Source organism: Oxyura jamaicensis, chromosome 24 (assembly GCF_011077185.1).
Source record: "Oxyura jamaicensis isolate SHBP4307 breed ruddy duck chromosome 24, BPBGC_Ojam_1.0, whole genome shotgun sequence".
NCBI lineage: Eukaryota > Metazoa > Chordata > Aves > Anseriformes > Anatidae > Oxyura > Oxyura jamaicensis.
In genome coordinates, this window is record NC_048916.1 from 1,868,675 (window position 1) to 1,893,972 (window position 25,298).

General features: G+C 45.4%; 1 protein-coding gene and 1 long non-coding RNA gene across 15 annotated transcripts in view; one reads left to right on the top strand and one right to left on the bottom strand.

Moving 5' to 3' along the window:
- Positions 1-632: 632 nt before the first annotated feature.
- On the bottom strand, positions 633-10,477 carry LOC118177875. 6 transcript variants are annotated; one of them, XR_004755948.1, is made up of 5 exons: positions 10,347-10,477; positions 8,560-9,109; positions 4,941-8,428; positions 3,503-3,567; positions 633-2,250 (listed from the first exon to the last, which is right to left on the bottom strand). It is a non-coding gene; the product is annotated as an uncharacterized LOC118177875 (long non-coding RNA). The 6 variants fall into 6 exon arrangements; XR_004755950.1 differs by having other exon boundaries at positions 633-2,102; positions 5,075-9,109; XR_004755946.1 differs by having other exon boundaries at positions 5,075-9,109.
- The window catches only part of PRDM10 (PR/SET domain 10), a 44,164-nt gene continuing 29,246 nt past the window's right edge, over positions 10,381-25,298 (top strand). For 2 of the 9 annotated variants that reach the window (XM_035345912.1, XM_035345915.1), the window contains exons 1-4: positions 10,461-10,594; positions 19,575-19,764; positions 21,607-21,771; positions 22,996-23,055. In XM_035345912.1, the coding sequence (XP_035201803.1) occupies positions 19,672-19,764; positions 21,607-21,771; positions 22,996-23,055 (318 nt within the window). In that variant the 5' untranslated portion in view covers positions 10,461-10,594; positions 19,575-19,671. Of the gene's footprint in view, positions 10,595-16,663; positions 19,330-19,574; positions 19,765-21,606; positions 21,772-22,995; positions 23,056-25,298 lie in introns of those variants that run through there. The other 7 variants (XM_035345910.1, XM_035345911.1, XM_035345907.1 and 4 more) reach the window with 7 other exon arrangements.

A 25,298-nucleotide genomic window follows, 5' to 3' on the forward strand; every position in this document is an offset into this window, starting at 1 on the left:
CTGGCTAGAGACCACACAGAGCAGTGGGGAACAGGAGCAGACCCCAGATCATGCCACCTGCAGATCCCCCTGCAGCTGGAACAAGGATAGATCCCTTGGCAGGGTCAGCAGTTAAATACCTTCACCAGATCAAAGCCTGAAGAAAAGCGAATCACACAAGTATTATTTCATGTTTTTCCTCTGTTTACGCAAGAAGAGACAGGATATATCAAATAGTCAACCTTTTCCTTTTGCTCTTCTTTTGTTTCCATGTTTTTCTGTCCAAGTTCTCTGGGCTCTGTTCCTTCTTTTTTTGTTACAGACTGACTTCAATCAAGCCCTAGATCTAAAAGCCCCCAAACAACCAACAAAGAATGTATTTCAGTACGCTAAATTTGAGAAGTCACAATAAGGACTGTGGTATAATACTGTGATATCACTAACAAAGAACTATTACTTCATTGTGAATGAAAACAGCATCTGGCATGGGGCAAGAAATAATTTACCAGAAACTAATCCAAGAAGTACAGCAATGAAAAATAAGAATCAAATGAGTTTATGGCTACATAAGTTGTTCTCTTCCTTAAAGACTCTTGCATTGGGAAAATATTTCCTTAAATTAAGGGAAGGAAAAATACTGCACGCTAAATCAGTTTTTTGCCTTTGACTCAAACACTTGCCAACAGCTCTCCAACAATTGCATGATTCACTATTGAGTATTTCATCGCGAAGGAACCCTGCATTCTGTACGGTAGAGGGCTCTTTCATTCATTTTTATTTTGTATTTATGTTATCGACCAATATGTCAGGTGTTAAAGAAAACCTGATGAAAGGTTCTGAAAGGAGATAGATCCCCAGCATGCTTTAAAGGAATACTGAATTGTCTTTTTGTCTTGATTGTGTCTTTAACATGTTTTTGCAGTGTTGTGGTTGCTCTATTTATATGAAATAGTATTTTGTAAAATATTTTGTACAGTTTCTGCAGCCACCGTGACAGAAAGTGAACGGGTCAAAAAAGATTAAGCGAAGGCAAGATTTAGTTAGCAGCGTAACTGCACTTTTCAGTTTCATGTTTGGCATTTTTTTTTCCACTTAGCTTTGAGAATGGAAATCAAACACAAACCTGAAACTGGAAAAGTAAATGATTTAAATGATTGCTTCACAGGAAGCAAATGAGGAGTTCACAAGCTGTCACAGTATTGCTACAATGATTTCAATGCACAGCTAGCACGTAGTCACTTAATTAATTTTACTGTATCTACAGGAGCTTTGTCTGAGGAAGGACCAAAGAATCAGAACCATGCTCTAAAAACCCCAAATTAGAAACAAGCCATTTCTTTATACATTTACTGCAGGTTCCCTTTGCACTTCTACCCTCCAGGAAGACAGTGGGTTTGTGACGACCAACGCATGCCTTTGTTAATACCTCTAATACTGCCGAGGGTGTTCTCACACCGACCCCAGCAGAAATACCACCTTACGTAATCCTGGCTGAATGCAGTAATTCTGTGTGTGCCTAGTAAATCAGAGTGATGGAGGTAATATAGCCAGTTTGAGAGCAGGACATCCTTGGGCTGTGTGGATATACCGCTTTGTGATGAGTGCTAGCCAGGTATCCTTTCAGGTATCCATTTACCAGATTAGCAGGAGGACTATCTGAATATCAGAATATCACGGTCAGTGAAAACTACTCTTCTCAGATATTGCCTACACAGTCCAAAAACACTACTCCTGAGGAATAGTAATAACATCACCGTTTACCTGCGTCTGAAGTTGGCATGGAACGTGCATTGTTTTCTCTTTCTTAGTCAAGAGGTATTGAGGTTTAGTGAGGAATCAGATTTAAACTCATCCAACATGCTTAAGTCGCAAGAAAGAGCTCAAAACCCAGTCAGCACTAAAATATAATTTGCCCACTACTACAACACCTATGGAGGCCAGGGTGCTGTAAGATGTCCTGGCTGCATTCATCCTGGGAGAAAAAAGTACCAGGGCTGCACTACAGCCTTCTGATCCAGGTCTGTGAAAACTACGTATTAAACAATCTCCAGCACATTTTGTTCCTCACTGCAGCTCCTTGGTGTGCTCAGGTAGGCAGCTGGTTCTTCCTCTTTCTTCATGCCCTGCTTGAAGCAAGAAGTCATCTCTTACTCAGACAACCCAGCTCATTCCAGGTGCCTGCTTCAACCCTTCCACCAACACCAGCCTCTGCAGCTGGAAAGGGATTCTGAAAGCTTGGCAGATCACTTCTTCCCCCAGGTCACAGATTATCTAACAAAAGTATGTGTGAAAAGCAAAACAAGGACACAAGGATTCCTCTGAGTTCAGAGCTAACTACCATCTCAAACATTTGGGTTAGGATGAGGGATGTCACAGTGCAGGACACCCTGCTTCAGTTGCAACGCCAGAGAGAAGTTTCATGTCCTTGGTTCCAGCAAGGCGGTCGCTTGTGATTATCTGTACCTACACAACAGTCTGGAAAAGAATGAGCCACAGACTTAACTCTGCATGCCAATAGCTTTTGGGCTGGGAGTTTCTAGCATTTTAAAGTAGGGTGGAATGTTTTGAGGAACTTGTGTAGGAAGAAATGAAAACAGGTATCACCAGCAGGTTTCCTAGAAGTTCTGTAGAGAAATAGTGAGCAGAGGGCAGAGAAGGGGAGCCATGCTCTAGAATTCATTACAAAGATTAAGGCAGAAGGAGACATTTCATTACAACCTTTTGCATTTGAGAAGGACAGCAAGAATGTGAAGTGGCTCATTCAGCTTAATAGGATATTCTTGGATGAAACAGAACTTACCGGGGAGATTAATTCAGCCTTATCAGACTGATCTCAGAAGTGTAGAACGACCTAATCTCAGGTGTATTCCTGTCCTTTACCTTCCTAAATAACTCAGCACTTAAAATAACAACTTTCAGGACAATCTAACCATGGTGGCAAAAAAGACACTTGAGTGCAAAAATTGGCTGCTTTTTGGATGGGCAAAGTCGCTGGCAAGTCTCTTGATCAAAATGACTGCAAATTTGCTTTAAGAAATAGCCCTGCTATTACGCTGGTACTCTATTATGCAGTCAAATTCACTAGACAGAGAATTTCAAATCATTTCGAAAATCAGGGGTCAAATTCTGGGATCCTTTGATAGAACTTACAGCACAGATCCAACCTGAGCTCCAAATATAGTTTATTATCTTTAAAGATTACCTCCCTGAGCAAATGGATTTTAGAGCACTGGGAAATATCAATTCTACTGAAGCAAAATTCTTGACACAAATTTCCAGAAGGGCTCCTGCAAAATTAAGGCAGAGCAAACCTAACGTGATGCAGGACACATAAGCACTCTCAGCTGGAACTGCAGCAAATATTTTATTGTGAGCTTCATGCTCAGGCGAGCAAATCCTGAATTTTTCCACTGTATGCAGGCTGGGGTTACAAGAGTTCAAAGCAACAGTTGAACAATTCTGTAATAACAGAGAAATGCTAAGAACTGTCATAATTGTTTGAAAGAACGAACGCTCGCCTTACTGTGTAAATCCGCTGCTTCGAAGAAAACACCTCTGTTTGGTGGCTGGCCAGGTGTCTGGGCACACCTGGAAAACATAACATTTGGGTGCTCTTGAATAACATCACATGAGCTTTGACAATGAGGAGTATTTCCTACAATGGAAAACAACAGGAAAAGAAAGGGGGAAAAAAAAAAAAAAAAAAAGAGCAGGTAAAATAACTGGGTTGTGTTCCATCCAGTACACTAAGATTTCTTAAAAGCAGATTAATACATTATTTCCTTGCAGAGTACAGTATCTGAATCCCTCCTCCAATGTCATTTGTCAGAAACATGGTCTGGGACTGCCAGAATTCCCTGCTCTGGACAGCTCTGCGCTTTTCCTCTGGGCTGCTAATTTCCATGTTTTTCCTGTCTGGCTGGGAGCAGGAGTTTTTCATTTGTAACCATCTGTACCAGGGCAGAGGCTGCAGCTTCGAGCTTAATGGCTGTCTCAGATGATACCATTTTCCTTTTGTCAGTTTTAGAGATAAGGCAGCATTGAACTCACTGACAAATCTTGGCACTCGCTATACGTTTGCTCCATTTGATACCTACTGTTCTTCTAAGACGCTCGTTTCCACAGACATTCAGGTATCTGTCTATAGCGTGGGTGGAATATACTTACCTTTCAAACTGTTTAGTTTCAAAACATCCCCTCCTTTACACTAATCAGTCACCAAAGTAAACATTTCTCTTCCACTGAGACAACTATCCTCTTGAAGGACGTATCCAACTGCAAAGAACTACTCTGCAAAAATATTTTGAATGTAATCCAAAGTGACATCTAAATCAATACAGCCCCATGCTGCTGCAGGTGTCTGCTTGTGCAGCTCTCTCTGCAGGGTCAGTTATTCAAACAGGACACTGCAGTCTCAAATACCAGCGATGTTGATTGCAGTGCAACACTGCCAATATTGCAAAGGTTGTTTTTCTTACACTTAACAACAAAATCCCCAAACCCTCTGGGAAAATATCAGTGGTAGCTTCCCTTTCGGATCTCCAACTTCTTGATCGTTAGGAGAAGGTTGGGGGAGAAACTTGAAAAATGCAGCATGCGAAAACCTCAAGCCTCAGGGTGGGGAATAAACAGGCATAAATAAAACACACGACCACCCCTGAAATTTTAAATTGCTATTTTAGCTTAGATCCATAGATTTTTAATAGAAATGGGTAAGAACAATAATATTATCTTAAGAGAGACTCCACATCAAAACATGGAAAGCCTAGCAGAAAATCAGAGCTGCTGTAGGAACAAGGCTTTACCTGCAGCACTCAAACAACACCACATCACATTAGTGACCTGGGGCCACTAATAAATCTTACTAACCCTAAACAGCCCCACCCGGGGCCCCCACCCATGTGCCCACCCACATGCCCAGGTGCTTGTTTTAAGCAGAGCCCTGGGATTTGACTCCTCACCTGAGTGATCCTGGAGGAGCATGGCTGTGTTGTAGGGCAACAGATTGACTAGTGATTGCTGTGTTTTGGCTAACCTTCGTTGTCCTTGCCGGGCTGTATTGTGGTCTGGGGGTTTCATTCCTGGCTGTACTGACCTGCCTCATCTCCTTGGGGTTGCTCGATGATCTGGATTCTCAGATGGTTCTGGTTGCTGTCTCCAGTTTGGGCTCTGTTGGATGGGGCTGTGGCTGGTGGGTGCTCTCACAAGCTTAGAGATCTATTCTCTTGAAAGGAGCTGAAGATTTTTCAGGGGAAGATTTCTTTCCTTAAAAATCAATAAGGCTTTCTGAAGCTGCTTCAAAAAATGTATCACATAACTTACACTGTTTTTCAAATGTTCTGTTATGGCACTCCAGCAGAGGAGCTAGTAAGACAAACTGGAGATTGGAGAACATATTGTACAGGAGAAGATAAAAGGAATGTGACTCGTGTAGTCTAACAAAACAAACTCCAGGAGAGGGTATGACTGCTGTCTATAAATACATAGGAGAATAAACACCGGGGAAAGAAAAAATAAGTCCCCTCTTTAAGCAACGCAAAAATCTTGGCATGAGAACAAATAAGTAGAAATAAGCCTTGACAAAAAATTCCCTTACTTGTCCTCAGTGACACCCAGAGGAGTCTCCCGGTCAAGGCTACAAGAACAAAAATGTCAGCTTCCCTTAAGAGGAAGCTTGCTGAGGAGATACGTCGTGGTGGCTGTGATGCAGGGGATTTGGTGGCTGGGAACCTCCCTCTAACTCCTACACTGATGAGAAGGGCCCAACTTCTTCATTTCTGAGCATCTGGGAGGAGACAGACTAACCATCTTGGTACATATTGAAATTCATAGTGGATTTTCCCGGACAGGGGATTTATTTTTTGCTGTTTTACAAAAAGCCCGAGTAAATAGCATCTATGGTTGGCATATACCTAGATTAGGTTATCAAACATGGTTTTCAGAAAATGTGGCAGCAGATCAAGCATCAAACATAACTTATCACCAAACTTTTTCCATGTTGCCTTTCTTTTTTATCAACTAACAGTATCCAGAAGTAAGAATAATATCTCTGAAGGATCCCTTCTTTCCCAGCAGAGGCTGGCTAAGCCTGATTTTATCAACTCACTCTCTTTTTTGAAAACAGCTGTCGGAGGGACCTGTACTAACAAGTCCTTTTTCAGGGCTGGACACAGGAAAATGTTCTAGAAAACTGAAGTCTGTTAAATTCTTTGTGATGAGTCTTTATTATAATGCCTAGATACAGTGCTAATTCTGAGAGAAAATATTTATTTCTGGTCAAGCTTTTTATTTCTAGCAAATTCAGAAATACCGACAAACATCATGAATAGTTTGGAATCATCCCAGCCTGCTTAACGGAGAGGAAATCAAGATATCCTTTGCTTACTGTGTGGCTGATGCACAAGTATCTCCCGTAATGACAAGGCTCCTACGTAACCAGGAGTGGCTGCTGGTGGCACCCGAACCTGAGCAAACCGCCAGCCACCACAGCTGGGTATGTCCTGCTAAGTGCTGCGGGGCTAATCGCGTGAAGGCTGAACGTCCTTCTCGGGGAAGAGGTTTGTAGGGACTGAACGAACAGTAATCCGAGATCAAGTGGCTGACCTGGATTTGAAGTTGAACTACATCTGTCCAGTGCAGGCTTCTGGGAAATGCTCTAATTAGAAAGTCTTGAAATGCAAAAAAACGCTGGTTCACGTGTTCCCTTATCTGCCTGTGAGCGTGGGCATTTACTGCTGCCACAAGCTGCTGCCTCGCCTGTGGGCCGCGACTCCCCTGTAGCAGCCGTGCACAGAAAGAATGAAAAATGTTCCCTGCTCTGGAGAAGCCTGCGAACAAAAGCAGTTTACCTCCAATCTTGTGAAACGCCAAACTTTGGTGGCTGATTTTTCCCTCCTACTGAACTCAGATTTCAAGACGCCTTCAGAAGCAGCAGCCTTTTGTAATGGAGGAGGGAGATGGTGGCATGCGAATGGCAAAGTGCTTTTCCCGCAGGCATTTCTGCAGCCAGAACACACTTTCCCAATTCATATACCACGGCATGGCTTCTAGTGGGTGTTCATGGGGAACTGAAAAGCTGCTTTTTCCTAAAACTCTACGTGCTTCCTACAAAAGGCACAATAAGGATTGTTATGGGGCATGTAAATTATTTTTTCATTTATTTTGCCTGCTGACCATATTTATTTAATATTGGGGAATGAATGACAGAAAAAAAAAAGGTAGTCAAAAGTGAACGTATGTGATGAAATGGTACACCTTTCACTTAGTTTTAAGTCAAAGCGATTTTGAGATTACTAGGTAGATGCTATTAAAACACAGTTACAGCCAAACTTTTTTAGTGAAACTTTTTCCTTGCAGAATAAGGGGAATTTTTAACCTTGTTAAAAAGAAACTTTTTTTTCCCCCCCTTCTCTGGGGTGAATGACTCTGGAAACCAAAACAGGAGCATTTTGTTACATTTGTATGTTTTACATGAAGCAATCTTAATTAAATTTTCTGTGGCTTATTCTAAATCAGTAAACTCATATCATTACCTTCACCGTGTTTTGTATTCTCCATGCAGGATGTAAAGTAATCACATTTCAGTTGCAATATAATTTAGAAGGTTCTAACCAACATTTTCTTCCATCTTCTAGATTAGTATTTTAAATCAGCCTTGCACAAGGGAAGTTCAATGGATACTACAGTGCACAGCCCAATTCCACGCACAGTTTAATTTGCAAACCTGGATGCAAGTGCCTACTTATCATGCACAGACGTAGTCTGGAGAGGTCAACAGGGCCAGCGAGGCACGGTCTCCTTACATAACTCAAATGAGTTTACAGCACTTGAGCATTTTTCTTTGTCATGTTTTAATCTACATGCCTCTCAGAAGGGGAACGTCATGAAAAATCAGCCCCAACAAAAGCAGCAACAAAGAGATATGGACAGGAAAAGAACAGAAAAGCTTTGGCGGTCTGAAAGGAGGCTGGAGGGTCGCCGAGCAGCTTTAGGGAGCGGTGGTCCTGGAGGGAGGAGGTCTGGGGGCTTGCTTGTTAAGGCAAAGACTTGTGACAGCGGTTTTACCAGGCGATGGGGATGCTCAAGATGAGTTGGGTCAAAAAGATATTTGCAAATAAATGAAACAGGGCGGGGTTGCAGCATCCTTTTCCAGCTGGAGCCTGAAATGAGAGCACGGCCCTCGCTGGGAGGATGAGAATACACACGCTTGCGTGGGAGACAGCGCTGCGGTCCAGAAAAACGAGCCGTGTAGGCCGTGGGGAAGACAAAATAGGCAAGGCAGGACAGAAGCAGCAGAGGCAGTGCTGAAACAGCAGTATACGAATGAGACAATGCAGATGGAGATACAGACCTGATGACCCAGGAGATGAGAGAAAGGAGGATTCAGTGAAGGGTTACAGCAGTGTTCCAGACAGGCGAACAGGGAAATTATTTGGACTATCTATGAGGACTAGAAATAAATAAATTAACCTAATGTGAAGGCTTCTCTCACTCTGGCAGCACGAGGCTTTTGGAAAAACAAAGCCTGTGCTGGAGCATCAGAAAGAACACATTAAATGTGGGAAATACAATGGGCATTACATCAGATTCCAGATACTGCAGATGATGAATCAGAGCAGCATGCCTTTTCTGCATCTGGCAGCCTTCTACATCCACTGTGCACTTGCCCTGAATCAGTCTTTCCAAGCTAAGGGAAGAAAATATCCCCAAATAACTTTCAGAACATGACCCATGTGCCAGGAAAGGACAGCCCTGAAGTCCCACGCTGTTTTGTGCTCAGTTGCAGAACGATATAGTTGCATGAAAACATGGCACAATACCCGCTTGTATCCAAGTCAGTTCTAAAATGTTTCAAGTCTTCAAAATGTTAGGGAGGCTCTCAGATATCCCAGATAAAAATACAACAGCATGAAAACGCTTTGGTTTTCTAAAATGAGTACAAATCACTGTTAAGACGTTGGAAATAAAGTAATTTTATTTGGTCTTACATTTTTTTCTTGCACTATTTGTTATCCCAACATTTCAGCGTGGTATAATGAAATTGAAACTGTTTTACAGAGTAGAGGAAGAAATTGACTCCATAGCTTCCATAATTCAAGTTAACAGAACTGCCCAGAGGAGTTGAGAAGAACTGTGGAGAAAAAACAGAACCAAATTGGGTAAGCAATTCCACTCGCTTCAGTTTTAAAAATCTTTCTTGGCTAAAGATTTAAGTTACTAAGCACAAGTTAGAATATTTGCATCTCTGATTTTTATCTTGATTGCTCATGGAAGGGACAGGTCAGTACAAATGGAGATGACTTCAGTATACGCATGGGCCTCAATTTAAAAGACTGTATCAGGCTTTTAAAAGACAAAGTGGAGAAGTAGCTTAATTGCCCCGAGAACTGACCCTGTTGTTATTCTCCTAGGGCAGAGTAGGAGGAGAACCAGTTTTTGTAGAAGCTGTGAGTCATCTTTAACCCAAACCTGCCCTTCCTCCATCACTGGGCTTTGGGTCACTTGGCCACAAGAGCCCGTTGCAGGGTCTGCAGCCGGGCAGCCCAACGCTTGCTGTGCGTGCTCGTGCACAAACACGGCGCGTGGAGCACTTGGCAATAAACCTGGAAGAAATCCCTGCTGGACCCAATGGCTTTCTGAGCAGATGCTAATCCCAACTCCGGAATCGACGAAGCTGTATTTTTCCATGCTGCCATAATACAAACACTCCTGTAGGAGCAGCAACAAAAATACGGCAATAAACCCCACCGGAATGACCAATTAGCCGAATTCCCAATGGTGGTAATTATTGCCCTCGCGCCAGCTGGCATGTGGTGCTCAGACCCGTGTACCACCGTGCCAGCCCTGAGGGGACCCCGGAGCCCCGGGGTGCATTTTTGGGTGCTTTTCCTCATGGTTTTGGCCATTAACACATTTGACTAGCTGCGGGCTGAGGCGCGGCTCTGAGGGGAGCCCGCAGTGAAGAGCGCTGAGGGGGCAACCGGACAACGAGGGCGAGGCGCCCCCCGGCGGCGGGAGCCCACGGGGGGCTGCGGGGTCGCCCCTCGGAGGGGCTGGGAGGGGAACCGGGCCCCCGGCCCCGTTATCCGCCGGCCCCGCGGGCTGAGGGCCGCGGGCCCCCGCCGCCAGGGGGCGCCCCCTCCGCCCGCCCCACACCGCCTCCCTCAGCGGGGGGCGGAGCGCCGCCATGAGACGAGCGCTCTGATTGGCGGGAAGGGGCCCGGCGAAGAGGAGCGCGGATGAGAGCGGCGGTCTGATTGGTGGCGGGCATCCCGGGGGGAGTGAAGGCCCGGGTAGGGGTCTCTCTCACCCCCCCGTGAGGATTACCCCCCCCCCCACCTCCTCCCCTTGAACCCTGGCCCCCTGACCTGCCTGCCTCCCGACTCTTTTCTTGACGACTTTTGCGCCCGGTCTTGGCGGGCGGGCGCGTTTCAGCCAATCAGCGCGCGGCGCCGCAGACTGTTGCCAGGCAGATTATGGTAATGAGGCCCGGGCGGCCGCCCCCCCTCCCGTTCTGCAGCTACCATTGTGAGGTGAGGACAGGTGGGGGGGTTTGGGGCCGCCGCGGGGCCGCCGCCGGCGGCCGGGACGCGCCACCCGCACGGGACCCCCTCAGGTAACGCGATGGGACGGTCCGGGAGGGAAGCGCGGCCCGGGGGCGCCGCGGGGCCCCGCCGGGGGTTTTGGACTTGTTGTTTTAGTCGCACCCAAGATGGCGCCCGGAGCTGGCGGCTCCTTAGCGCTGCGGCCGGGATAAACCGTTCGCTCCCGCGAGTGGGGGGGGGGGAAGGGGAGCAGGGCGCACTCATTCCCCTCCGCCCCCCCCCACCCCCCCGCAGGAGAGGTACGGTCCGCTCCCCCCCCTCCCCGCCCCAGCCGGGATCCCCCACCCGGCCCGGCCGGAGGGAGAAGGGGCTGCCCCCACCCCTGTCCCCCCCCCCCTCCCCCGATGGTACGGTCCGGACCCCGGCACCTCAGTAGCGGGGGGGGGCGGGGGGTGTATGCTGGAGCCATCTTGTTCCCCCCCAGCACTGTGGGCGCCTCAGCCCTCCGTGACGGCGGGCGGCTCGCCTCCCTCGCCCCGTGGTTAGGCCGGCTCCCCTCCCCTCCGCAACGCAGCGCGGCCTTCTCTGGCAGCCCCCTTCCCCCCCCTCCGTGCCTCAGTGGTTGGGGCCGACCGGCCGTTGGGCGCCCTCACAGGGGGCTGCCGGCGCCTCGCGTTTTCCCCCTCGCGGGGGGAGAGGGGGGGGCGGGCAGCGCTGCCTGCCCGTACTGGGGAGCGGCGCCGCGTGTGGGGGGCCGCCTGCTCCTCCTGATTGGCCGCGTGCCTCGCGCCCCCGTTTCTCATTGGCTTAGTGGGAGGAGGGGGGCGTTGCGCCCCCTCCCCGGATTGGCTGCCGGTGGGGACGCGGAGGTTATATAAGGGGGAGACGGTGGGGGGGCGTCCCCAGTCAGGCTTGTGAGGGGCTCAGGGGCCGGGGGGGGGCGCGGCCCGGGGCCTGCGGGGAGTGGGGACCCTGGGGAGGGCTTGGGGCCGTGGCGGGTTGGGCCTGGTGCCCCTTCGGCTGCCTGAGGGCCCCGGAGCTTCGCGGGCTCGAAGGAAGGAGCCCAGCCACGCGTCTGGGCGTGGGGCTGTGAAGTCTGGCGCTTCTGTGCCAATACTGAGCTCTGTACTGGTCTTGGCCTCTTCTAAATACACCTGTGATACAGATACAACGTGTGCCTGTCTGACTTTTATTTCTTTGGTCCTCTTACTCTCACATCTGTGGCACTGTGGTGTTGAAGCAGTGGCAGCTCGTTAAATTTCTCGCTTGGAATGGAAAAAGGAGAGCCTGGTCCTCTGCCTCGCAGGCCTGGCAACCCTAAAGGGCCAGCTGGTCCCATAAAGGGTCAGTTTTCCTGTACGAGACAGTTAAAGCTATGTGGGTAATCTGTTACCTCTCAGCTGCTTGTGACAGATCCTTGAAGTGGTCTTTCCAAAGTTGAAAAACCTCTGTTTTAGGCTACTGAGCTTCACAGCCCCCAGGGTGAAACAAGCAGTCAGTTTTTGGGATGCGCTTTTTGGTAACTGCCCTGACATTCCTGGCACGCAGGGGATGTATTCGTGGTTCTTTTGGGGAATGAACAAGCTCGAGGCTGGGTGTCCCTGTGAAATGCTTATTAACGTTTCTCTTTCGGAGTTTTAATGGGGATGGAGCCTGGATGGAACGCTTGCTTTCTTCTGTCACTTTTTTTTTTCAATTATTGAATTTTATTGGTTAAGTTAAAAGATGAAATGCTTGTGAATCATCAACTGCTTTTACAAGAGGGTTATTTGAGTCTTTGGTGGAAATAGCAATTGACAATCTCAAGCTAACACCTTCATGTTTAGTGGGGATAAAAAGTAAGAAGGTGTGTTTCTCAGCCAGTCCTGAAATGGAGAGCTTGTCTCCTGAACTGTGATGCTTTTTGGCACTTTGCGGCATGCATGCTTCTATCCTCAGTGCTTCAAATGAAGACAGCTTTATTTCCTTGGTTAGAGGAAGAAATTTAGATGTAACTGTTAATATCTGGTGGGAAGAATTGACCGCTTGCTCTTTGAGAGAGCTTGGTGTGAGGAGCTTGCTCTCACCTGGCACCCTTACTGTTTGCTCTGTTGTTCGCAGCTACTTTGGAGTGTGTTTTTTGACCACCTGCAGCTGCTGCCAGCTGTGTAAACTGAATTTTAATTGACTTATAAGTGTAGCTAATTATGGAGGCTGTTTCAGTATTGTGAATTTTGTTTTGGCTTAAACATGAGATCAGGTCTATTTGCCACTTTTATTTTCATGTTAGTAGAACAGAGAAATAGAGGTTGTATTAGAGCCCTTAACTGGCTTTGTGTGTTAAGCATCCACCTGTTTTAATGCACAGATAGCCTGACTCGCCCTCTGGGGTCTCTTGTACTTCAGACAAGCAGCTATTCTGAAACAGGCAAGTTTTTTGCCTTTTTTTTTTAATGTTCAGAGAAGTGGTAGCTCTGTCTTTTGAGAGCTTGAAGCACAACAGTGATTTAATACAGAGAGGTGGGAGGGAAAAAGCATGAGCAGTTAGCAGGAAGGGGAACAAACTCCACCTTGAAGTGGAGGTAGTTTTGGGAAGGTGCCTGAGCAGGAGGAGGAATAGGAGGTGAAAGGAAACTGGAGTGAAACCGAGCACTGTGGGGGTGGTATGGTTTTGTTGTCTTCTCCTGAACCCTGAGAGTGTCTCCTTCAGAGTTGCATTTGCAGCTGCGTAGGACACATCTCGATACAGACCTTTGATTTTCTTTTTTTTGCTTATGTTATTCTGGAGTAGGTGTCTTCCCTCTTTTGGGCCCTTACCATATTTCTTTTTCCATCATTAGTCAGCCAAATCAATTAAGTGAACGGGGTCACTGCCTCAAGCAGCTGAAGCCTGAGAATAGTGGTGTGTGGCGGTAGCAGACGGTGATGCTGTAGGGACTTCAGAATACAAAACGTTTGAAAGAAGGTGACGTGAAGAACGCGGTAACACATTTGGGAAGCCGAGTATGGGAGGAAGACATCGGTTATTGGAGTGGGTATCTGGTGGTGGAGCAAAAGGGAGGAGAGGTAGCGACGAAGAGCATCACGTGTATCTGGATAAATCTAATAAACTTGTCTCTTGTCCTACACAGAAGGCGGAGGACAGATACAGTGAGAAACACTTGGTTAATTCAAGAATTAGCATGCACAGAAAGAGGGAACTGCCTCTCCAGCCCAGTCCGTGGAGCCCCCCTGTAGGATGTCAATACCTCCCGGGGTTCACCTGCACTGGGTGGTTATCTCCTGGGTTTTGCGGTGTAAGCAGTTAGACTTTTGGCTACTTACATGATGCACTGAGAGAACAGCATGGTTGCACCACGCTGTCATGCTTTTGCCAAGTGCTGTTGCTATTTTGGCACTCGGGCAATGTCCTTTCTGTTGCACGCCATAGCAGAGGGCTGGCCTTGGAGATCCAAGAGGCCTCTTGCACTGTTGCTGTGATGATGGATGTGATGCAAGGATATGGGTAGATCGACTCATTATGCACAATTTGAGTAAAGAGTGAGTTTGTGTTTGGCTGAGTTCTTGTATTTATTATATGACTAAATAAATTGAAGCCATTTTTCCTTTTGTGGCAATAAATAATCTCGGCTGCCCCAGCCTGGTGTGTGATTTCCATTTCTAACTCACCAGTAAAACATAAATATTGTGCTCGTATATTACCTGATTATTAACCGTCAGCCAAAATGCACGGGAGCCAGAGTTCCTTGAAACAATATGTGCTTTTGATGAATGAGGATGCAGAGGAAGAGACAGCAGTCGTGACTCAGTAGTCAATGAGGTTAGAAACCCAGCGTGCTTCCCAGCCCTCCTGCTGCAATGAAAGCATCTTCTTGCCAAGGGATCTCAGGAAATGCACCAACTCTGCCTTCTAGGCAGGCTGGGGTAATTAACTTAAGTGTGGGATATAGCTTTTGCAGACACATGTGATGTTCCTTTTGAGCATCGTAAATCATTTTCATATTAAAAGCTGGAGGAAGACCCACAGCCATAAAACCCCTTTCGTAACAATCTTGCTGTCCTTGCATATGGTTAACAGTGAAGAAGAGTGGTCAGTGAGCTCCGTACTTAAAGGATTAAGCTAATAGTCGCTGCTGTTATTGCTGCAGGGAACCCCGATCTATATGCAAGCCTCTTTTACACTAGGGAGTAAATCACATTAGCTGTTTTATGCGCCATTATTGTAAAGTGGATTCTCATTTGAGATACTGCAGTGGCTTTATGGCTCCCTGAGAAGGGAAGCGGACTTTTCCCCTTGCCCGGCTTTAATATTCCCCCATTCTTGTCACCTCAGAGAAGGGATGTTTGGCAGCCACTGGCTCGGGTGCTTTCTCGGCAGAATATTCTTAATTGGACTTGGAGAGGTCGCTGCAGACGCAGCCCCCATGCTTTTGTCTGTGTGTCTTCTCGTAGAGTCCCATTGTTGAGAGAAAGCGTCCTTCCCTAACAGCAGGGATGCAAGGAAAACAGGTGCTGTTGGTGATGCCTTTCTCTGAGTTTCAGAACTGAGCTTCCCTTTGAAGCCCTGTGTGATTTCACTGCATTTGATTTCCATCAAAAATTCTTGCGTGCCAAGTACAGAAGACTGGTGCCTGCTGTTTTCTGGGGTCTTAAAGCACCTCTCTCCTTCCCGTTCCCGGCCTGGCAGGGGTCCCAGAGCACCACCAGGGTGATGTGGTTGGATGCTGGGCTGCTCTCAGGGGTTAGGAAGGGTTCTCAGCAGCACTCCCACCCTCTGGGAGGTGGCTGAGGGCATGGGTGTCTCCTGCTGAGGACAGCAAGGCTAACAAGGACTTCGGTGTAGGATGGGGAATGAGGTTTTGCCCCCAAGCAGCAGTTTCTCATCCTCCAGAGCCGAATGCAGGGAATGGGGAGAGCTGCCGGCTGAATAACACAGCCTCAGATAAAACAACGTGCTGCAGGAACAGGAGAGGGGTTGGAGTGTGTTGTGGCGGTCAAAAGGAGTTTTCAAGGGAGATTTCCAAAAGATGACCTGCTCAGACGACGACACACAGGAGTTTTCCATGCAACAGGAGCTGCAGAGGAGGGGCATCACCGCCTGCGACATTGGGGATTGGATGGAAAAGGCAGGAACCCAAGAGGAAGGCCAAGGCCGTAGGTCTTTGCCAGCGGCAGGTCCCCAGAGGGTATTATGAAAGGAAGGTAAATGTAGGTTGCGTACAGCAATGAACCTGTTCTGCCCTGAAGAGGCTCTTGGTTTAGTTGTGCTCACCGGATGAGGCAGGCAGCTGGATGTTTTCGGTGCACAGGCAGGACAGCACCCGTCCTGCCCCACGTGTCTGCCAATGATACCAGCCCCGAACCGGGCGCTCTGCAGCTGTGGTCGGCGCCCGGTGCCTGTGCTGAGAAGCCTGAGGGAGAAGCAGGCCTGCAAGTGTCCCTTCCGACCTCTGGGCACGCTTCTGCCCCCGAAAAACACGGGCACGTCCCAGGAGCTCGAGGGCTGCACCCATGGGTGCTACCTCAGATTGAGCACCGTAACAGAGCCCCGACAGACAGACAGACAGACAGACTGACCTCTGGCTGGGCTTATCTCCCATGGGAGCGGACGCTTGGTGCCAGGGTGGGCCCCACAATGTGGGCACGTGCGAGGTAACATCGGCATTTGGATGCGCCTTTCTCCGGAAGGGCTGGGAGCTGTGTGGGTTATATCTTACCACGCTGACGCTGCAGCTTGCCGCCTTGCTGCTCTGACGCCCTGGAGAGATACGGGCTTATATTTATACCCGCTAACATTTCAGCTTGTGTCCGGACTGGGTGAGGCATGCCTGCTATTTTGGGGAAGAAAATGCTGTCTTCACGCTCCCTGTAAATGGTTCAGCATCCTGCTGTTGGCATCGCTTCCTGCTCACGTGCGCGCTGCTTGTCGGGTTGCAGCTACGTGTTGGGGTGGGACAGCTGTGGGCAGTGTGCAGGGTGGTTGTTCTCCAAGCACCATACTTATGCCCTAAGTTTCATGCTTATTTTTGCTAAAAAAATATTAATAATAAAAAAACTAACAAAGCTTTGAGCTAGACCCTTTGAGAGAATGTTTCCTTACACACATCTCCCAGTCTGATATCGCTAACAAGATTAGTGTAGACACCACGTAGCCCAACATGCTCATCCTGATTCTTCTGCAGCTAATTTGGGAAAAAAAAATACATACCGTGGGTACCTGTGCTGAGCTGGACACCTGTTGCTTCCCTGTGCAGGGAGACCAGGGAAATAATTAATGTTTTTCCAGCTTGACTGTTTCTCAATGCCTTAACCTCAGCTTCAGATCTCATTTCACTGACTCGGACCAGCCAAATTTCACATCTTGCTCCTGCCTCGTGCCCTCTCCACTGCCTTTCCTGGGGACCTCTCTGGAAGTCTGGCCGCTCTTGCGCTGCCTTCTTACTCAGCAGATCCAGGCTTCCAGGGAAACGTGTCCTTCTGCCTGCTTTGGTGATGCTAGCAGAAATGATAAGAATTCAGAGATCCAGTCTCCTGTAGGAACGTGTACCAGAGGCCAGGCTTTATAGTACAGAAGCTGAAGGCATCAGCAAATTCCGCAGCTGATATCATCTGGTTGGTATTGCTACACGTGGCAGGGCTGAGCAGTATATATATATTTTATTTCTGTGAAGAACGGGGATAATGTAACAGAACCATTTATAGAAGCTGTAGCACTGAGCCACTGAAGTGCCTCCACCTTGCTTTTTTTTTCCCTCCTGAGACTGAGATTTTCCTTGAGATGTTAACCCTTAGAACCATTGCAAGACTTGAAAATACTGTCTTCGGCCTTCTTTTCCAACTTTTTGGTACTATTTTTCATAGATCTGAATCTTCGTGTCCAATTTTGTCTGTGAAAGACCTGTCTGAAACCTTGAGTCTCCTTTCTGCTCAAGTTGTAAGTTATTTGTGCCTGAAGGAGTCTGCAGGAGTGAGTCAGCATCTTACAGACCTCCAGTGTCTGCTTGTGGGGACGGCAGCCAAAAATCCTGCTACTTGTTGCACCATACGGGATTAGCCGTAGCCATACCTTTCTCTTAATCACTGCTTAATTTAATTGCATTCTTGCTAACAAGATAATTATATATGAAAACCAAAACAACAACAGCAAAACCTTGAAGCCTAGCGTTTTTTAATTGTTCTGAGCAATTAGGTATTGCTTAATTGATTAACCTACTGGATAGTGCTAGTGCAATTAACCTGAGTTGGCTCGTGGTATCTCATGACAGACAAGAAAAAAAGAGGTATTTGGGACGAACAAAGCCAAACAAAATTGTCAGGACAGGCATTTAATTTTATGCAAAATGGTTGTTAGATTGTGTTACGGCCATAAATGCTGCACGTTTATCCCCGCAGTTGTGTGATCACCTGGACGCGGTGGAGTGAGCGACGGAGTTGGGTGAAAGTGATAGGATTAGATAGGAGGAAATCCCTGAATTAATCCTTAACAGCGCGGCTTTGAGATTGCTGGATGAAAGGTACTGTGTAGGGATGGATAATACGTCTTAATGCAGCAGAGCTTATGGGAGCTAGAATACAAAAATAATATTTATTTGTAAATGACCCAGTTCAGTGCTCAGAGAGCAAGGCTGGGCGTTTCTCTGTCCCAGTCATTGTTCCAGTTCACTTTCTCATATTAATGGGATCCCCTAGCTAAAGTGTAGCCAGCAGGTACATGTGTTTTCTTCCTTTTCAGTGCTTTTCTGGATGCCTTGTGTTGAGAAATACGGAGCCTAGTAAGAAGCCCGATCAGCCTGTAGCGCGTTGGGTGCTGCTCAGCATGAGACAGCACATGTTAGGCTCTAGCAATGCCCAGAAATATCTCAGAAATGCCTTTCCAAAAGTTTCCCTTTGTGTATGCGGAAGTAACGTGATTTTTGTGATCCCCTTTCTGTTCAGCGATGTTAGCCTGAGACATTTCTGTACTGTTAATTTATGGGTTCTGGCCGAGGCCCGTGGTGTGGTGCAGGCAGTGCTCGGGTCCACAGAGCCCACTCGTTGCTGGTGAAATCAGCAGAAGGCAGAAAATGCCTGCTGCTTTTTTCCTTACCTTTTTTTAGCTTGTCAATGACAAGCCAACTGCTAGCATTTATGGGAATAAATTATGACTAAAATAATTTGCATTTAAAATGCAAATGAATGAAAGCGTCAGCAAGGAGCCTTCTGCTTTCTTCGTGGCGCGCAGACAGGGTACTGGCACGGGATCAGCCCAGTGAGGCACTGAGTATAAAATAAAGTTAATTGGACTAGCTGAAAAATGGAACAGGCTCAGCTTCATGCTAATTCCTGGGCCTGTGATTTAATACGACATTAGAGAGGAAGAGCTGGGAAGGTGCTGAACCACCGGCTAAACGAACCACCAGAGCTGTAAATTACCCTTCTGAGATTCCCAATGGCAGATTGAGAGGCCCCAATAAAATTGCAAGAGGTGAATAAAACCTAGCTTGGAAGCAATTTGTCAGGATCTTCAGGCTTACATCACTTAGAGTTTAAGTTCCATTGTTCTTTTTCTGGAAGTTGTCTGTTGTAACACTGCCTGAATACCAACTGGCACTGCACTTCTGTGCAAGGTGAAAGCTATCCGTAAGTGTGAAGCCGCTTGGTTCTTGATGAAAGCCTCTTTCAGATGAACTGGGAAACCAGCAGTGCATCTCTGAAGGTATTGGTTTCTTGTTAGGAGCTTAAGGCCACTGCTCTGCACCACGTATGGATTTCTGGGCCTGCGTGTGCCAGAAGGGCCGTGTGCCTGTGGGCTGCTGGTGGCTGAGGAAGTGCAGGAGGGATTCAGGAGATATCTTTCAGTGCAACTGTGGCAACGGTTGGTTTGCTTCCTCCTTAATAGGATGTGGAAAATAGTATATGGCATATTGAGAATGGAAAATTTGAATCCACGTGCTCGTAAAGCTGACCCCGCTGTACTCTGGCAGTATGTTCCTGTAGTGCAGGAGCTGATGATAACCGCATAGCCCCCTTCCATTACAATGAGAACCGACTGTTACACTCTTGCTTTAACGTCTCCATCTCCTTTCCTTATAGCCATGTCACTGAAGATCCCCTCGTCTTCTGGAAGGAGAAACATGGAGAAGAGATGAATCTACTCAGCCAGACATTCCTCCAGTAGATACTTCTCACCATGGAGCACCACGGCAGGGAGGAGATGGACTCAAAAGAGGAAAGTCCTCAGGTGTGGCCTGACTCTGCTGAGCAGGAGCAGAATACTGCTCAGGTGACTAGTGCCTTCCAGAGCTCTTGGTTTCTGCTTACACTGAATTCGGTTTGGTGCGGTGGCTTAGCAAGCAGGCGTTCCAATTCGGCTGTTTTTATGGTCTGGAAACTCAGTCTGTGTTTGAGAAGAAATACAAACACGTCTGTGATGATTCCAGATTAAAGCTTCAGAAAGTGAGCTGCACAAGCTGCAGCAGTGAATACGCAGACATCTGAAACGAGCTGAATGAAACCAGCCAGTAGCTATACAAGGTTCAATGTCCAAAAATAAATATACACGTATACGTCTATATACCCACATGGGAAAGTGAAAGGGTATTCAGATTAATGAATATTAACAAAATCTGTGGTCTGTGGCAGCCCGTTTTGTTGGCATCAGTGAAATCAGTTGGAACTGTGGGTGGACCTTCAGGAAAGTAACATGAGTAATTTTTTCCAGTCAGACATCTGGGTAGTGGGGAAGGGAGAAATGTTAATTTTCACTGACTAATGCAGTCAGATTATGATGTATGCAGTTAGTCCCTCTGTCTCTGAGACAATGCAGCTGAGAGTTTCTAGAAGACTGTAATTTGATTTATTCTTCTGAATATGTTATGCAGAGGGTGCTGCATGTCAGCTGAGCTCCAAGCCAAGACATCCTGTCTTCCTTGGTAATTTCCAGCTTTGAAATTCGCAAAGAAAAAATGCTTTTAGTAACCTGTGTTCCATTATCTATAAGGTGGGGATAACCATGCTGTTGTTTGCACATGGCAGCTAAAAGGTTTGATTAGTATTTGCAGAGTGCTCTCCAAATGTGAAATGCTGTGTGCATCCTTACTGTAGTGTTTGCATAAGGATTTATTGTATGAAATCAGTGCTTAGCACCCCCTGGGAGGTACCAGCTGTCTTCTGAAACGTAAGCTAAAAGGTGAAACAAAGTAAATAAAATATGTAAATGTGCCCTCATTTTATACATACAGTTGTGGATATGGATACTAAAGCTAGGTTTCCTGGTAACTGCTTTTTTTTCACATGCACTAGAACTGGTTTTTAGTGCACAAAAGGTGTCAAAAGATGGGTATTCCTATTACCACTGGAATTAGGTATTCTACCTTGGTTAAGGTAGGCCACTGATCATCATTTTTGGTCATAATGGTCAATCAAAATCAATTTATTTGGATTTAAACAACTGCCCTGGAGTAACTTGTTCTCATAGCCTTTGGAATCACTGCTTAATGCATTCAGTTATATGTTTCTCTGTTTAAACAGTTGAATTTTCTACTGATACTGTGTGTACACGCTACAAAGAAGCCATCAAACACATGTTATTGCTGCCTCTTGATAGGTGCAATCGTATTACTTGAAGCAGCAATCAAAGTTAATAGATACTGCTAGCCATTTGTCAAGCAGAAAAAAATTCTTCCAACTACAGAGTTAGCTGAATGAAGTAATTATCATAAATCTAGAAAGCAAACTGAAAATAAACGGAAACAAGGTATGTACCAATGAATCTTACACATAACACCAGTTCAAATCTGAACTTTTACAAATTTTCAAAGGATTATTCAAGAACTAAGTATTAGAAGGCATCCTTTATACCTGTTGGGTCTTGAGTTAAAATGCAGAGTAGAAACAGAAACCACTGGTAGTTTTTATGTCCAGGTTTCTATTTTGCTAGCATCATTTAGATGAGAAGTTTGCATTATATAGTGAGATTTTCATTGTTTGCAAAACAATTGGTTAGGTGTTTGGGGCAGAAGGTTCTCTACACCTCCCAAGGTGCTGCTGTTGCTGATGTGTTTTGTATTGTTTCCATAGGTGTATCTCTGCAGAAGTTTCAGTACAGGATCTGTTTTTCTTTCAGGTGCACTTTGTCCCCGAAGGGGGGACAGTGGCACAGATTGTGTACAGCGATGAGCAGGACCGTCCCTCGCAGCAGGTGGTCTACACGGCGGATGGCACCTCCTACACCTCCGTGGACACCTCGGAGCACACGCTAGTTTACATCCATCCTGTGGAAGCTACGCAGGCATGTGTGGTTCTGAGCATGCCCCATTCTGGCACCTAGAAAATGAAGCGATCTTGAGATTAAAGCCAATTCCCAGCCAAGTGATAAGACTGGAAAATAGCAGGCAGTTATTCTTAATGCTTTTATCTGCCTGTTGCTGAACAGGGACTTCATGCTGTTCGCTTCAGTCTGATGTGCAAATGTGGTAATCAAAGGATGTTGAGGCTATGAATTATGAAATGCTTGTTATTTCACTAAAGATGGACGAGATGGTAATTAAATCAAAGGTGTTTTCCAAAACACTGATAATCTCTTCAGAAATTCTGCCTCTGCAGTGCTCAGTAAAAAGCTGAGAGATCTGTGTGTCTTCTGGAAGAAGAGTCCTTGTTTTGCATAGTGCAGTTTTAATAATTGATTGCAACAATAACAGCCTTGCCTTTTTGCAGAGGATCTGTGTATTCAATCTAATTTTGTAGTTTTTCTTCAGAGAAGTTGTTGATTGCATAGGCCTAGGCTTTTTTCTTCATAATTAGTTTAAATACCAAAGAGCTTTTTTTCCCCTCTGACAGCATGCATTTATATGGAGTTAATATAGTGTGCATCTCTACCTCTGTGTGGACAGATTAAAACAAAACAAAACAAAAACACAAATAGACATGCTTTATCAAGAGCCTTTTATGTTCTTTGACAGAATAGACTAGTAGTGCTACGAAGTGCATGCACTTGACACCAGCAGTGCTGGCATAGCCTCGTGTGGCGTGGCCTTTCTCTTGTGCAGTCCTTAGCTATTATATAAAAACAATTCTTACATGGTGGGATGTTTTGAGAGGATGAGATATTGTGAGAGGATGTCTCCCAGTAAGTTACTGACCAGGTGACTCCGGAACTCTTTGAATATTATCACTTTGTCTAAATTAAAAATGGACTGTAGTGATAAGGCACTGCCATGCAATTGGGATGAAATCATCAAAAAGCAACAAGAGAATTCTTCTTATATCTTCTTATATATATTCTTTATTTTATTGGTGCCAGACTGCTGCAAGCTCTGGTATTTCAGTACCCAATTTCAGTTTAATTTCTGTGTATGTAGATTCACATGGTTAAGATGAATTAATCTGCTGTGTTAAAAACTAGCAAAGGAGTTATTCTTACATGGATCATTTCTTGGTGTCAGGGTGATATTTGTGTGAGGTGGGAGTAAACAACCCCAAGGCCAATTTGATAAGCCTTTTTCACTTTGTCTAGACTCTGTTTACAGATCCGTCCCAAGTGGCTTACGTCCAACAGGATGCCACTACACAGCAGGTAAGAAAGACATCATTTTCTTTGGCACTGGAACTGTAAGGAAACTGGTACAGAAGGTATAGGGACATTGTTGTGGTGATAGAGCATAATGAGCTCTCCCTCTGGATTTGTCGAACGGCAGTCTTCAGTCATTGACTGTCATCTGAGTGATCATGAGCAAAAAGTGCATGTTAACAAGCTGCTATTATCTTGACTTCTTTGTGCATGAATGTCAATGAAAAGATAAGAGAATTTGAATTTAAGTTTTAATTCACATTCAGCAAAAATACAAATTTACTGCCCCAGATGTCATGAAAAAATATTTCAACAGTGTTGCTTTAAATAAGTCGACAGTCTGATGCAGCTGACTTTATTTTAATGTCATTCTGGAAAGACTGGGTTTGTGGTTGTCCTCATACAGATTCTGATCCAAAAGCCTAAATGTTCATAAAAGGTTTTCAAGGAACAGAAGTTGGTCTTGATTCAAGTTTCAGATCTACCAGAAACTTCACAGGAAAGTAACCATGAAACCTGAAGAAATTCAATTACCTTACCTTACCAGGGCATCCCAGGTGTTCTGGCTGATGTGCATGCCAGTATGAAGTGGACTGGGAGCAGAACAAAACTGGAGGCTTTGCTTGTAAAGTTTTGATGATACAAAGGTTTTGATGACTTTTCTTTTTTCATTCATTATGGATATGAGAATTTTGTTATTTTTTACTATTACCTTTGGAGACTGCATTGTGGTAGTCAGGTGTAGGTATTTGCAGTTCTAGATTTCAATTTCAAATTCTACTCTTTTCGTAGAGACTTAAAATTATTACTGCTTGTTGACTCCTTAATGACATGTGTGAATCAAAGTGTTAGGTCTGAATCATTACCATATTACTAATGCTGTCATTAAAATGTGTACTTATTGGCAGTCTTGGGGCAGAGTAAAGGGTTGAATGTGCATTGAAAATCAAGTTTCTTCTTGCAAAAAGGAAACCTCCTAAACTGAGGCACAAGCAGGAAACTGAATGACTCAATAAAGGTGTTAGCTGTTTTCTTCCTGTTCTCTCAACATATTTGAAGGTGTTGTTTTGGATTTTTTTGCCACATCATTCTACTCTTCTAAGGAAGCCAAAAATGCTAGCTGATTGTCTCAAAGCTTATTCAACAAGCTTTATCAGTAAATATATGATCAAATTGGAAGGACAGAATACTTATGTGCAGTGCAAATGGCATTCTGACAGCAGAGGATGTGAGCTGTTGCTATAATGTGTTGAGTATCAAGGGCATAAATACTTGTCCGTGTGTCCTCAGCCTGTCCTCCCTTCCAACACCGTGACAGCAGCCCCAGCAGAGTGGTCTCATGGCAGTTACTGCCCTTGCAGGTGTTTTTACATCAGCATTTCATGCAGGACATCCCTGAACTAATGACAAAGCTTAAAACAACAATTAAAGCCCCCCTTGTCTCTGAAAAAAAATTACTTTAAAAAAAAAATTGAAAGGTGGTGGGTTTTTTGGGTGCTTTTTTGTGCTTATATTACTTGCAGTGTCTGGAGGTGACATGGAAATGAAAGTAGAGATGTTTTAAGGGTGATTAGTAGAAAGAAATGCTAATATGTGGTACAAATAGACATAAGCTTGTATGAACTTCTCATTGCTGGCAGACCTGGAGGTGTGCTATTGAGTAATGATGACTTTTCTATTGCCACTTGGCATAAAAAATGTCAATAGCAGACAGTCAGGGTCAGCTGTCGTCCTGGAGGTTTCCTGTTCACTTTCACATGCTTCCCTGAAGTCTTTTTTTTTTTTTTTTGTAGATTTTTGAGCAGTTTCATAAATTACTTCTAATATATTTTAGCATCTAGATTTGAAGTTCTAAAACTGTCTGCTTATGTTATGAATTTTCTTGTCTGTTCCTTTACTGTTGGCATACTTCACTGTTCTCAGTTTTAATGATATTTATTAAACACTCTGTAGAGGGACAGGACTCTTGTGTAAAAGCTGTTTAAAAGTCAGAGACACAAACTAGTAGCCACGTAATGTCAGCCATAGAGAAGGATGAAAAGTCATTCAGGATAATGGCACAAATGGCTGTATAGATAAGCAAGACACAAATGACAGGAGAGGTGATTCTTAGGATCTTAATTCTGATTTGTTTTTATCACTGGATGGGAGCAGTATGTAAGTATGTGAGCAGTATGCAAGAATTTCTTACTTCATATATAAATGAGCACAAAAACAACCAAAAAAGTATGGTGTGACTGAATAATGTA